The following is a 13,079-nucleotide window of genomic DNA, read 5'->3' on the forward strand; positions in this document are numbered from 1 at the left end:
CCTTTTTTAATACTTCCCAGGCCCCCTGTCAGACTCTACATTCTGGTCACTTTCTACATGAATATGTGATTGGCGCAACTAATAACTGGTTGTAGACCGTCAACATTGCACCCACTGATTGGCAGCAGTGGCCACAGAGGAACAAAAGAGTAGAGATTGTGGATTCGGGAAACATCCAGACTGCAGCGGAAGGGGGTGGCTTATTTTATTAGAAAATAGTGAGAACTGGGTGGCTGGCACAACTTGTTCCACAATCGGTGAGCGACTCAGTGAGCGGCAGGCTATTGTATGGATGATATGTACGGCTAGTGGAGGTGCTCAACGCCAAAGCATACAGTCCAACATGGAAAAGGTAGAGAAACAAGGGCGGTCACTCACCACAGTTGTTGCCGAAAAGTCCTTTATTCATCCAGGAATGAACATAGCAGGGAAGGGGGAAGGTGTAGGAGCGGGTGCAATTTATTAGTTTCTAAAAATCTTAAAGGGGTTATCCAGCGTAAATCTTTTTCTTTCAAATCAACTGGTGTCAGAAATGTATATAGATAAAAAATAATATAATAAATAATAAAATAAAAAAGAAAACAGTCTTTCCATATTTACCAGCTACTGTATGTGCTGCAGGAAATGTTGTTTTATTTTCAGTCTGACACAGTGCTCTCTGCTGACATCTCATTATGTTTCAATATTGCAATGTTCTTTGTCTTCCAATAGCCCAGGTCTCACCTGGAGAGATCTGCAACATCTAACAGTACTGACATCCAAAAGAAACCAGCTTCATGATGAAGTCCACAAATGGCGGAGGAATGGCGTTGGCTTGGAGTTTAATCACTTGTTTGGCTATGGAGTTCTTGATGCTGGTTCCATGGTTAAAATGGCTCGAGAATGGAAAACTGTGCCTGAGAGATTTCACTGTATTGGAGGATCAGTACAAGAGCCAAGGTAAGATTTTTAACCATGTGTCTGGGGCCCCCTCTCCTCTGTTGTCGCTTGCTTTGCAGGGTTGGCGGTCTCTGACAGACACAGTGTTGGTTTAGCGTAGTGACTCATGTGGGCCAGTGGACCTGCACGTGGTACATGAGGCAATATGGCTTTATCAAATTATATACCAACATCCTGGCATTGGTTTTTAAATGCAGCCGAGAGGCATTACTGTCAGTCATAGGTGTGAGGTACAGCAGCTCCTTTCTCTCCATTTCCGTATGTGTCTGCTGTTGGTTCAAAACACATTAGCCGTATAACAAAGATGCAATAAAGCTGCAAGTTGTCTTGGTACATACAGAATATTAAATTCTTTGTGCGCTTTGGATTTATCATTCACCCTAACAATAGATAAGAACAAGTGAGATGATCTGACAAACATGTTTTTGTTGTATTGTTTTAACCAATCTATGCTACTATGTGTTTGCCAGCAACCTAGTGCATGTGGTCCAGGTAGCGTAATCTGCTAGATAGGGGAGAAGTGACAGTTATATAGATGTTACAAGTGACATGGGAAGCAAAAAGGTAGAATCTTGGTCGGGATTGTAGCCAAAACGAAGACTGCGTCCGAAACATAGATAAACGTGTAAATACTTTTCTGCGTTGACTCCTGGTTTTCGATAAATATGCTGACGAAAATGCCACATGTGAATCCAGCCTAAGTCTTATATCCATGGAGTCTGTGAAGCCTCATTTAAGAGTCTCAAAAAACTGAGCTAGCCAGATATCCCTCCAGAGAAGCACCTAGCCAAGGGGTGGCTCCTGGAAGGAAACCACCAAAGCTACTATAATAAGTGGCCCTTCTAGTCAATATGTAGCTCAATTTACAAGTCTATGGACATGAAAAAGGAAACCAAAGCCAGGTATTCATCCACAGACAGCTGTTTTGAGGTGTTGCCCCTCATCAGTGTGGAGTAGGAGTCTGGCTAGGTGGGAGCAATGCCTAGTAAAGCCATACGGTAAACAGATCACTGATCTCAGGGAGACCAGCTAAATTAAACACTGTCAGCAGGTGGTTAAAGCACTCAATACAGTGAATTGCTAAGTATATGCCCTCTGGGAAATACAATATGCAAAAAGAGTCATTGGAGCCTCATTTAAGATTCATGAAACACAGGACTAAAAGGCCACATGTGAATCCAGCCTAAGTCTTAAATCCATTGAGTTTGCAAATCCATGGAGTCCGTGGAGCCTCATTTAAGAGTCTCAAAAAACAGAACTAGCAAGATATCCCTCCAGGGAAGGACCCAGCCAAGGGGTGGCTCCTGAAAGGAACCCACCAAAACCACCATATTAAGTGGCACCTTCAGTCAATATCCAGCTCAATTTATAAGTCATGACAAGGAAAAAGCAAATCCAGGTATCCATCCACAGACAGCTGTTTCATGGTGTTGCCCCTCGTCATTGTGGAGTAGGATTCTGGCTTGGTGGGGGAGTACCTAAAGTGAATGTGTTGCCAAGATTTTTTGGCTGTTTAGACCCATATACTGGAACATGTTCTTTTTTCCTAATCAGCCTCTACTTTTTTTTTTTTTTTCAAAATTTTGCTTCTACTTCTAATTTGTTTTATTTACTTTTTAGCACATTACTATAGAGGCAGCCATTTTTCTTGAGCTGTTTTTTTTTTTTTTTTTTTTACTTTACAGCAAGCCGAATAGATTGTAGATTTTGGTAAGGCACAGTCATTTCAAGGTAGAGGAACATACGTCTCTCCAAAGGAATCCAACAACATTACTCCCTGATTCCCAATGTCAGAGAACTTTCCACCAATCACACCTTTTTTACATGTCACATAAGCTAATTATATGTGAACCCCAGTATTTGCCGTAATGTTGCCATAGAGATTTTGGAGCTTAATATGCTTTTATGCCTGGAGGCTATTAAGACTTCTGCAACCACGTTGAGGAGCAGCACTGTAGGAAGGCATGCTAATTGTAGAGCGAAGTAATAACACTAAAGAAGGCTTTCTGGCTATATAAATGAATAATCCATTAGTATAATATCTAGATTCTATGCAGCTAAGCCTCATCCGTGGACAGTGGGTGGGCAAATGTATAGCTATTGTAAAAAGGAACATTAAATTACACCTTTTTTCCCGAAAAGTTTGTCAAGTGAAAATAGGACTGTCAAATAGTTCTTTTATTCATTGAGCTGTGTCTACCATTACTTTTACTTTGGTTTAGTTAAGGATTGCAATTGCTCATGAAATCTATTCAACACTCCATCATTTTTCTTTATACACCATATTATATATGCTATTTAAAAAAAAAAAAACGGCGATTCTTGAGTTAGGGGTGAACTTACCATATAGGTAACCTGTGCAGCTCAACAGGGGCCCTGAAGGGAAATGAGGCAGCTGCTATCAATAAAAGTCTCATAGATTAAACATAAGCAGCCACAGACATTCCCAGACATGTTACTTGCTGCATTTCCCTACATATAAGACTACTTTTTAACCCAGGAAAATCTTCTCTTATATGCTCAGTCACCTTATATGCCGGAAAATAGGGCAATTACTGGAGGATTAGTGCACCAGAGACATTTTTCCTAGAGAGCGTAAAGGAGATGATATATTGGGAACTCCTTACTGTCATTAAGGATAATGTTGGCCTGAAACTGGTTTTTATAGCTTTTACTGCTGTTTTTTTTTGGAAAATGAAGATATATGTCAATCCACACAACTCATACTGGGTTTAGTTTATACTAATTCATCATCAAACCAGTAGTCCAACCCCTTAGCAACCCATGATGTATGGTATAGAGGTTTTGAGAGGGCTTGGGAACTTCTTCTCCGTACTTGATGGCTACTTGGTGTTTCAGCACGTGACAGCTGCTACCAGTAGCTGGCCTGTAGATGCCACCGTCAATGGGGACAGCGGCTTCTAGACAGCTACATTACACATTAGTAGTCACTCAGGAGTCATATCCATTTCCCTATGTTACAAATGTGGAGAGACGATCAGCTGTCATGGCAGACCAAGGCTTTCTCCTAGCCTCCATGGATGCAATGCCAGATCCACTGTTACAGCCTGCCACAGAATAAATACATATGTGTTTCATTAAAGGGGTTGTCCGGCGAAAAAAAATTATTCACAGAATAACACACATTACAAAGTTATACAACTTTGTAATGTATGTTATGTCTGTGAATGGCCCCCTTCCCCGTGTTTCCCCCCACCCACGCTAGACCCGGAAGTGTGGTGCATTATACTCACCGCATGTCGTGTCGTCCACGGTCTCCGATCGTCAGCAGTGACGTCTTCTTCGGGAGCTTGGCGGATCTTCCCGAGTGCCGGCCACCCTCTGCAGCGTCATCCGAAGCTCAGCCGCGATTGGCTGAGCATAACTGTGCTCAGCCAATCGCGGCTGAGCGGCTGATGACGCGGCCACGTCATCAGCTGCTCAGCCGCGATTGGCTGAGCACAGTTATGCTCAGCCAATCGCGGCTGAGCTTCGGATGACGCTGCAGAGGGCGGCCGGCACTCGGGAAGATCCGCCAAGCTCCCGAAGAAGACGTCACTGCTGACGATCGGAGACCGTGGTCGGCACGCGACAGGTAATGTATAGCGCACCACACTTCCGGGTACACGGGTGGGGGTGGTGGGACACGGGGAAGGGGGCCATTCACAGACATAACATACATTACAAAGTTGTATAACTTTGTAATGTGTGTTATTCTGTGAATAATTTTTTTTCGCCGGACAACCCCTTTAATCTGTATAAGTAATTGAAGAAAATGATTATACTAGACCAATAAAGGGACTAGAATAGTGAAGAAAAGTATATAATGTATATATACAGTATAAATCACACGCTGTATTACCAATTGCCGTTCATGATCGTTGATTCTGGCCATAAATAGGGTTAAACAATGGCCATTCACGCTGAATGGGCGTGAATGGCTGTTGAACATGTGAACAACATGTGAACATAGTCTAAAATTTCGAATCATGACCCTTTTTCCACTTTTTAAGTTAAAAAAATGTAAACTCTCCAAATTTGCTAAATGGTGTTTTGTTTTTATTTGTCTTTTTACTTTATCCAATAAATGTTTAGCTATATTTTATGGCACAATGTAGGTTGTCATTTAGTGTTAAGCAGACTTGAGGAAACTGTTCTGGTTTGGCAACCGCTCTGAACCTAGACACTCTGCATTTGATTCCCTGCGGAGAAGTTGGATGTCACCCTAAGGAATCCTGGAAAATATAGATACAGCCTATGGCTATATCCATGTTTTCCTGACAGCTGTAGAGTGGCATCTTACTTCTCCAGACACAAAGAATCAAATGCAGAGTGTCCGGGTTTGAAGAAGTTGACGAACCTGGACAGTTTCCTCACGTCCGCTCAACACTAGTGTCATTACAATTGGTCTCTGTTAGGGATGAGCGAACCAAACCGTAACGAACCAGATTCGTTACGAACTTTGCAAAAAGTTCGGTTCATCACCGAACCGAACTTTGAGAAAGTTCGTAACGAATCTGGTTAAAATAACAATAACAAATAAAATCAAAGACATCTTTAAAAAGTGATGCAAACACCTCTGGAATGCATCTGGGAAAGCAGGGAAACAGTATTAGAGGAATCAGCATTATGGGGTTAGCGATCCTCTGCAATAATGCCGATGCCTCTAATGGTTAATATATTTAATTAATAGAACATATTTTCGTTGTAATAAAGTCACTTTCGTTGTTCAATAATTTCATTAAAATGATTCCATCATTGTGCAATTAAATATACTGTTAAAATAAATATATATAAATAAATGTATATTTATATATATATTTATTTTTTTACAGTATATTTAATTGCACAAGTATGGATTCGTTTAAATTAAATTATTGAACAACTAAATAAATTTTATTACAACGAAAATGTGTTTTATTAATTAAATATTAATTATTACAGGAAGCACTATTAAGCCGTTAATTCATATTGCCAGTAAAAAGAGCCCACTGTAATAATTAATACTTTACTTTAATTAAAACATCAAATGTTTCTTCTAATTATGCTTTCACAATAGCATTATTAGAAGAAACATTTTGAATCATATGTGCGCTCAGCTGATCAGCTGATCGGCTCAGCGCACATATAATTAGCAGGTCCGCAGCACAGTGACTTCATTGTGCTGCGGACCAGCGAAGAGGACACATGGGGGTGAGTATACAGCTCTCCCCACCCCCTCCCCAGCACTGCACCCATCCCAGCAAGGAAGGGGGGCCACTTAACCCCTTCCTTGCTGGGATGGGTGCCGTCTGACATCAATCTGGCCCCCAAGGGGTTAAGGGGGATGCAATGCATCCTCCCTTAATCCCTTGGGGGCCAGACTGTAAGCAGCGATCTGTAAAGATGCTGCATACTGTAAGGTGCACAACACCGCTCACAATGATGGGTGTTGTGCTCCTGTTTGTGTGTTTTTTGTGTGTTTCTCCCTTTTTGTTTTTCAGATATCGGTATCCTGTGGATTACGTCGGATTCGGTGGACTACGACGATGACCAGTGGTTGTTTGGATTTGTTTTTATTAAAAAAATGGTCAATGAGGGGTGTGGGGGTGTTTTTATTTGAATAAAAAAAAATGTTCACTTGTGTCTTGTCTTTATTTCTTTACTTTATAGACTTAGTAGTGGAAGCCGTCTAATAGACGGAATCCATTACTAAGGTGGGGCCTAGTGTTAGCCGGTATAAAATGGCTAACACTAACCCCCCATTATTACACCAGTACCCAATGCCACCAGGGGTACTGGGAAGAGCCGGGTGCCAGTGGTCCCAGGGCGTCAAAATTGGTGCTCCTGGACCGGGCGGCGGCAGGCTGGTAAGATTTAGGCTGGGGAGGGCCTAAACCAATGGCTCTTCCCACCCTGATATTACCAGGCTGCTGTCGCTTGGTTTTTAACCCGTCTGGTTATGAAAATTGGGGGAACCCGCGTAGGGGTTCTTTTCTTAATTATTTATTTATTTAAAAAAAAAAACGAGTAGGGTTCCCCCTATTTTCATAACCAGCCGGGTTAAAAACCAAGCGACAGCAGCCTGGTAACACCAGGGTGGGAAGAGCCATTGGTTTAGGCCCTCTCCAGCCTAAATCTTACCAGCCTGCTGCCGCCCCAGTCTAGGAGCGCCAATTTTGACGCTCCGGGACCACTGGCACCCGGCTCTTCCCAGTACCCCTGGTGGCATTGGGTACTGGGGTAATAATGGGGGGTTAGTGTTAGCCATTTTATACCGGCTAACACTAGGCCCCGACTTAGTAATGGATTCCGTCTATTAGACGGCTTACACTACTAAGTCTATAAAGTAAAGAAATAAAGACAAGACACAAGTGAAAAAATTTTTATTCAAATAAAAACACCCCCACACCCCTAATTTACCATTTTATTTTAAAAAATCCAAACAACCGCTGGTCATTGTCGCAGTCCACAGAATCCAACGTAATCCATATGGATTAATCCATGGATACCGATATCTGAAAAACAAAAAGGGAGAAACACACAAAAAACACACAAACAGGAGCACAACACCCATCATTGTGAGCAGTGTTGTGCTCCTTACAGTATGCAGCATCTTTACAGATCGCTGCTTACAGTCTGGCCCCCAAGGGGTTAAGGGAGGATGCATTGTATCCCCCTTAACCCCTTAGGGGCCAGACTGATGTCAGACTGCACCCATCCCAGCAAGGAAGGGGTTCAAAATGTTTCTTCTAATAATGCTATTGTGATAGCATAATTAGAAGAAACATTTGATGTTTTAATTAAAGTAAAGTATTAATTATTACAGTAATCTCTTTTTACCCGCAATATGAATTAACGGCTTAATAGAGCTTCCTGTAATTATTGATATTTAATTAATAAAACACATTTTCGTTGTAATAAAATTAATTTCGTTGTTGAATAATTTAATTTAAATGAATCCATACTTGTGCAATTAAATATACTGTAAAAAAAATAAATATATATATAAATAAACATTTATTTATATATATTTATTTTAACAGTATATTTAATTGCACAATGATGAAATCGTTTTAATTAAATTATTGAACAACGAAAGTTACTTTATTACAATGAAAATATGTTCTATTAATTAAATATATTAACCATTTGAGGAGTCGGCATTATTGCCGATTTGTCGGCTATTTTTTTTTTCACTATTTTTGCACTTTGAGTTTTTCCACTTTTTTTATTGTAATAGCAACTGCAACTACACGAAACTATACCCTATCACACTCCCACTATTGTAGCTGCAATTATTCAGCCGTCATTGCAAGGTTCGTTTTCGGTTCGGTTCGTCAGAACCCGAACTTCAGGAAAGTTCGGGGGATCGAACCGAACCGAACTTTTCAAAAGTTCGCTCATCCCTAGTCTCTGTAAATAGAAATGTTTTAGCTCTCAAAAGTCAAGGAAGAAAAAATGTAAAAATTAAAATTGGCCTATCCAACGTTCTTCCACAGTGGAATCTGATTGGTTGCTAGGGGCAACTGAGCCAGTTTCACTTTACACCATGTTTGATAAATCCCCCCCCCCATGTTTGATAAATCTCTCCCTATATATATTCCAGCGCACACCTCCAAATAGAATATAATACATTTTTATTATTATATCATAATTGAGGATGAATACTGATAATAAGGAATCGAGAGCCACTAACAAAAAAAAGGCTACTTTTTGTAGTAAAAAGGCCTCTCTCTCCTTGCAGCTGCAACCATGGGCATACTATGTACATAGCTATGGTCCCTGAGAGCCCCCAATGATGACTGACAGAGCTTTCCTTCCTCTGCTTTCCACTTCACTACATTAATATAGCACATTACGCATTTCAGTCTGAAGGGGTTTCGGGGGTGCTCTTAGCAGCTGCTACAGTAACCCTTTATTAACCAGGATAGCTGCCCTTGTATAAAGATCACTAACTGTAACACATTACGTGGGAATACCAAATAATTGGCTTAATATGTTTTAGTGAAATTGTATCTTATAAAGCTGCATTATTTACTTGGAAGCAGTAAAATCCTGGCTCCGGGGAATTGCATTGCAGATTCCATTAACATTTGATTCAGTCATAGTATGGATAATTGTTTTCTCCCTCCTCATAGACTTGCAGAACAGATTCTATATATAGTCTTCTCCACATCCTCTGTTGTGCACCTTGGCAACCCTGTCAATTAGTGCAAAGAAGCCGGGTAGCCTTCAGTGTCTGCAGCCAATGTTGTCAGCCGCTCCATTAATATTTATGATGCTTTATTTCATCATGTCATTGGCGAGGATTATAAACAGGGAAATGTATTGTGGGACAGAAGATTATACATAAACTCATACAATATGTAACGTGTAATTATGTGTCAAATGCTCAGTCTTCTGGAATAACCTCTCCGGAAAATAATAGAAGAAATGGGAGAAAAGTATCTGTGTAATGTACGAGCTGCGGGATATAACACGATGTGCGATGCGCAGTCTGTTGAGCGGGAGATGAAGAAGTACATAGAAGGTAGTTACTATTAGTGTTAGATGTCTCAAGGACTAGATTCATACAGAAAACAGAAGTCATTCCTTTATCTTTAGGCCCCTTTAACACTGTTTGTTAAGTATACGTCAAACTGTCCCATAGGTTCCCATTCATTGGACGGAAGCCAAAAGAGTCTGCTTTGGCCTCCGTTTGGAAGCAGATATTGGAATTGCTATTTTTTTACTGCTTAAAATATAACATCATAAACCATGCTTTATGAATTTGAATCCTACGGGTGATGGATGCCATCCAAATGTATACATTTGGATGGCATACATGAGATCTTGCAGTTTTCATTCCCACCACTGGGGCTAAATCTAAGCTGAGACTTCCTGTTGTGTCTGTGATGATAAGAGGAGGCTGCTGTAAATTGATCTGTACAGCATTGAAGTCACAGGTGAAACCAATACATAGAGAAGACAATAGCAGCTGCCTGTGGAATGACCTTCTCAAAGGTCACAGAGCGCTCAGTAATGTTTCACGTTCATCTCAAGGGGACAGAGTCTGTCTATTGCCATCTATGTCCATGAGTCTTGCTCTAAAGCATATCTCTAAATGCTGTTGGGAACAGGCCAGGCAATATGGCAGTCCCCATAACAATGAACAAAAAAGTGAAATAAAAAAAATTACAGTCAGAAAATAGAAACTGGAATAAAAGAACATTTGTCAGTATCTGGCTCTAATTAGTAAAGAAAATTTAGGTGACACATTCCCTCATGGTATAGGTTACCCACCACCACCCTGCCACTAACAGCAGTGGTTCAATTGACCAAACAAAATGTTGATGTATAGGTATATGTATCTTGACAATAGAGAATATAGCGAAGGCGGCACTCACCAGTGTCAGTTAAAAGGTGCTTTATTGAGACAGTAAAGGCATCAGTAAAAGGGTGCTTTCCACAAAAATTAAAGATCGACGGCCATTTCACGTATAAAACGCTTCTGCTCGGCTCGGTGAGCTGAGAAGAAGCATTTTATATGTGAAACGGACGTCACTCTTTAATTTTTGTGGAAAGTGCCCTTTTACTGATGCCTTTACTGTCTCAATAAAGTATCTTTTAACCGACACTGGTGAGTGCCGCCTTTGCTATATTCACTATTGCCAAGATTTTGCCTAGATATTGCCAAGATATTGCAGCAAAGCACCACAAGTGGTCGAGTGTTATTACATATGGGAGTGTCACGCTGAGGTCTTCGTGTGGGTTCCTGTGCTGAGACGGTGCCGACAGTTTGCCTTTTGTAACTATATAGGTATATGGATATATGGGCATATTTAATAAAGCTGCATCCCTGGCATACACCATGGAAAAGGTGACGATCCTTACCTTTTCGGTTGCGGCTGGCAGCCATAGTCCCGACTATAGTGTGCAGGAGGTAGTGTGTCTCCACGATTCCTTATGTGATATCTGTTGGAGGGCTAATAAAGGAAACATGGGGAATGCCGTTGGAATTTTTCTCTACAAAATATATTATATGTGTATTGAATCGGTTTACTGCTGGGTAGTGTAGTTCCAGTACTGGACTTCTATGGATTACCTGATGTACTTTTCCTTATGGTCAGTAACTACACTTTGTGGCTGATGATTTCACTTTGAAGTGTATGAGCAGAGTTTTCTTTCCTTGCTATTTACTCTGAGAATCTGTCAGTAGACTGGCATAGCCTGAAGCCTCGTGACAGATTTGCATTTGAAGTTCCTAACAGTCCTAAATGTAGATAATAAGACTTGTTCAGTGACTTAAAGGAAGAATTTCAAGAATAATGTTATATTAGGGAAGGGTACAAATCCATAACATAGCTTTAAAGTGAATGTTCACTTGTTATTAAGTTGTTTTTAGGTCTAATGTACTTAGATCTCTTTTTTCTTTAGAGACCTCTAAATCCCCTTCTTTTCTTAATTAAGCCTTAAGAATTAAATGGGTTAAAAAAAAAAAAGGCTTTTTTTTCTGATAACGCATGACTAGGGTAGTGTAAAAGTAAAAAATAAGTCCTACTCACCTTTCCTCAGTCCCCTGAAAGCTCCACTTCAACACTCCTTTCTGCTTATCCCTGCTTCTTCCTTGCTACTGTGACATTTTGGCAGGAACTGCCCGCTCCTGCCTCAGTCAGTGATTGGCTGACCAGGCAGTTCGCGAGAAAAAAGATGTAAAGGGGACAAGTAGAGATAGGGAGCATTGGCGCAACCTCTGTCTGCCTTCGACTCCAGGAGTGCTAAGGAGATTGCTGCTAAGGTTATTTATTACATACATACAGTTCTCGAGACAGACAGCTCGAGATTATAGCCCCTTGGATCCTGGGTATTTGGAGCTCTGTATCAGAACATATAGCACAGATGCTACAAAATTATATAAAAAAAAATTCCGAAGGATATAATAATATCTATTTTGTCCTTTTTCTTTTTTTGTTACCAGGAAAATACCCCCAGATGGAAAATTGGTCCTCACCCTTACAACTGATGCATGCGAAGGGAAGGAAAACTTTGTACGATACCTTGAACACGTCCAGGCTGTAATAACCGTAAATTCTACAAGGCGAGGTGACCTGAATATCAATATGACATCACCAATGGGAACCAAGTCCATCTTGCTGAGTCGTCGCCCTAGGGATGATGATTCTAAAGTGGGATTTGATAAATGGCCCTTCATGACCACACACACATGGGGGGAGGACCCAAGAGGTACTTGGGTTCTCGAGATTGGGTTTGTTGGGAGCATGCCACAGAAAGGTGTTCTTAAAGAATGGACCCTGATGCTGCATGGAACTCAAAGTGCCCCCTACATAGACCAAATAGTTAGAGATTATCAGTCAAAATTAGCAATGTCAAAGAAGGAAGAGCTGGAAGAGGAACTGGATGAGGCAGTGGAGAGAAGCCTGAAAAGTCTATTAAACAAAAGCAAAAACTAATGCTGTCCTGCATGTCTGTGTTATATTTTCCTTTCCTGATTTTTCTCTTTCTGACACTTAAATCTCTGTATAGGATACACTGGCTTCTCAGTATCATATGTTTGAAATATTTATAGCCATCTATTCCTTTATTTGGAATCAAATAAATATATATATATATTTTTACAGCGTTACCCCTAATATTGTAAGGTAAAATTAACACGCACAGCCCGAAGACATGTTTTGTGTACCAATCATTGTTTGTTGAACAAAAGCAAAATTAAAAATTGTGTTTAAAAAAATGTAAGTAAAATAAAATGTACCCCCGACTACGAGAAAATTATGCATCGTAAGTGTTAGAAAAAAAATACCAAAAGTATTTTGTGGATAGTGTCAAAATTATTCTGTGGTATAAAGCATTTTTCCACTTGCAGTGTCTTCTAATATGCCATTTGGACAACCAGAAAATTACTTTGGGGGGGGTCTTGGAGATCTAAGGGTATGTGCACACTACAGAATTTCCGTGGAGACTTCAAGCAGATTCAGCCAGATGGCTTCCCCTTGAAGTTACGGCCGTTCCATAGACTCAATGATATTTGCTGGTGAATTCTGCCATCCACCCAAATAATTGTGTGGATGGCAAAATCCACTGGCAAATATCATTGAGTCTATGGAACGGGTGGAACTTCAAGGGGAGGCCACCCCTGTGGAATCTGCTTGAAGTCTCCA

The 13,079-nt window shown here is 40.6% G+C and overlaps 1 protein-coding gene across 2 annotated transcripts in view; it reads left to right on the forward strand.

The window, feature by feature from the left end:
* The window catches only part of PCSK2 (proprotein convertase subtilisin/kexin type 2), a 138,915-nt gene extending 126,087 nt beyond the window's left edge, over positions 1 to 12,828 (forward strand). For both annotated transcript variants that reach the window (XM_069954323.1, XM_069954324.1), the window contains 2 exons: positions 712 to 939; positions 11,879 to 12,828. In XM_069954323.1, coding sequence (XP_069810424.1) covers positions 712 to 939; positions 11,879 to 12,371 — 721 coding nt within the window. In that variant the 3' untranslated portion in view covers positions 12,372 to 12,828. The remainder of the gene's footprint in view (positions 1 to 711; positions 940 to 11,878) is intronic.
* The last annotated feature ends 251 nt before the right edge of the window (positions 12,829 to 13,079 follow it).

This window comes from Dendropsophus ebraccatus, chromosome 15, assembly GCF_027789765.1.
Source record: "Dendropsophus ebraccatus isolate aDenEbr1 chromosome 15, aDenEbr1.pat, whole genome shotgun sequence".
NCBI classification, from domain to species: domain Eukaryota; kingdom Metazoa; phylum Chordata; class Amphibia; order Anura; family Hylidae; genus Dendropsophus; species Dendropsophus ebraccatus.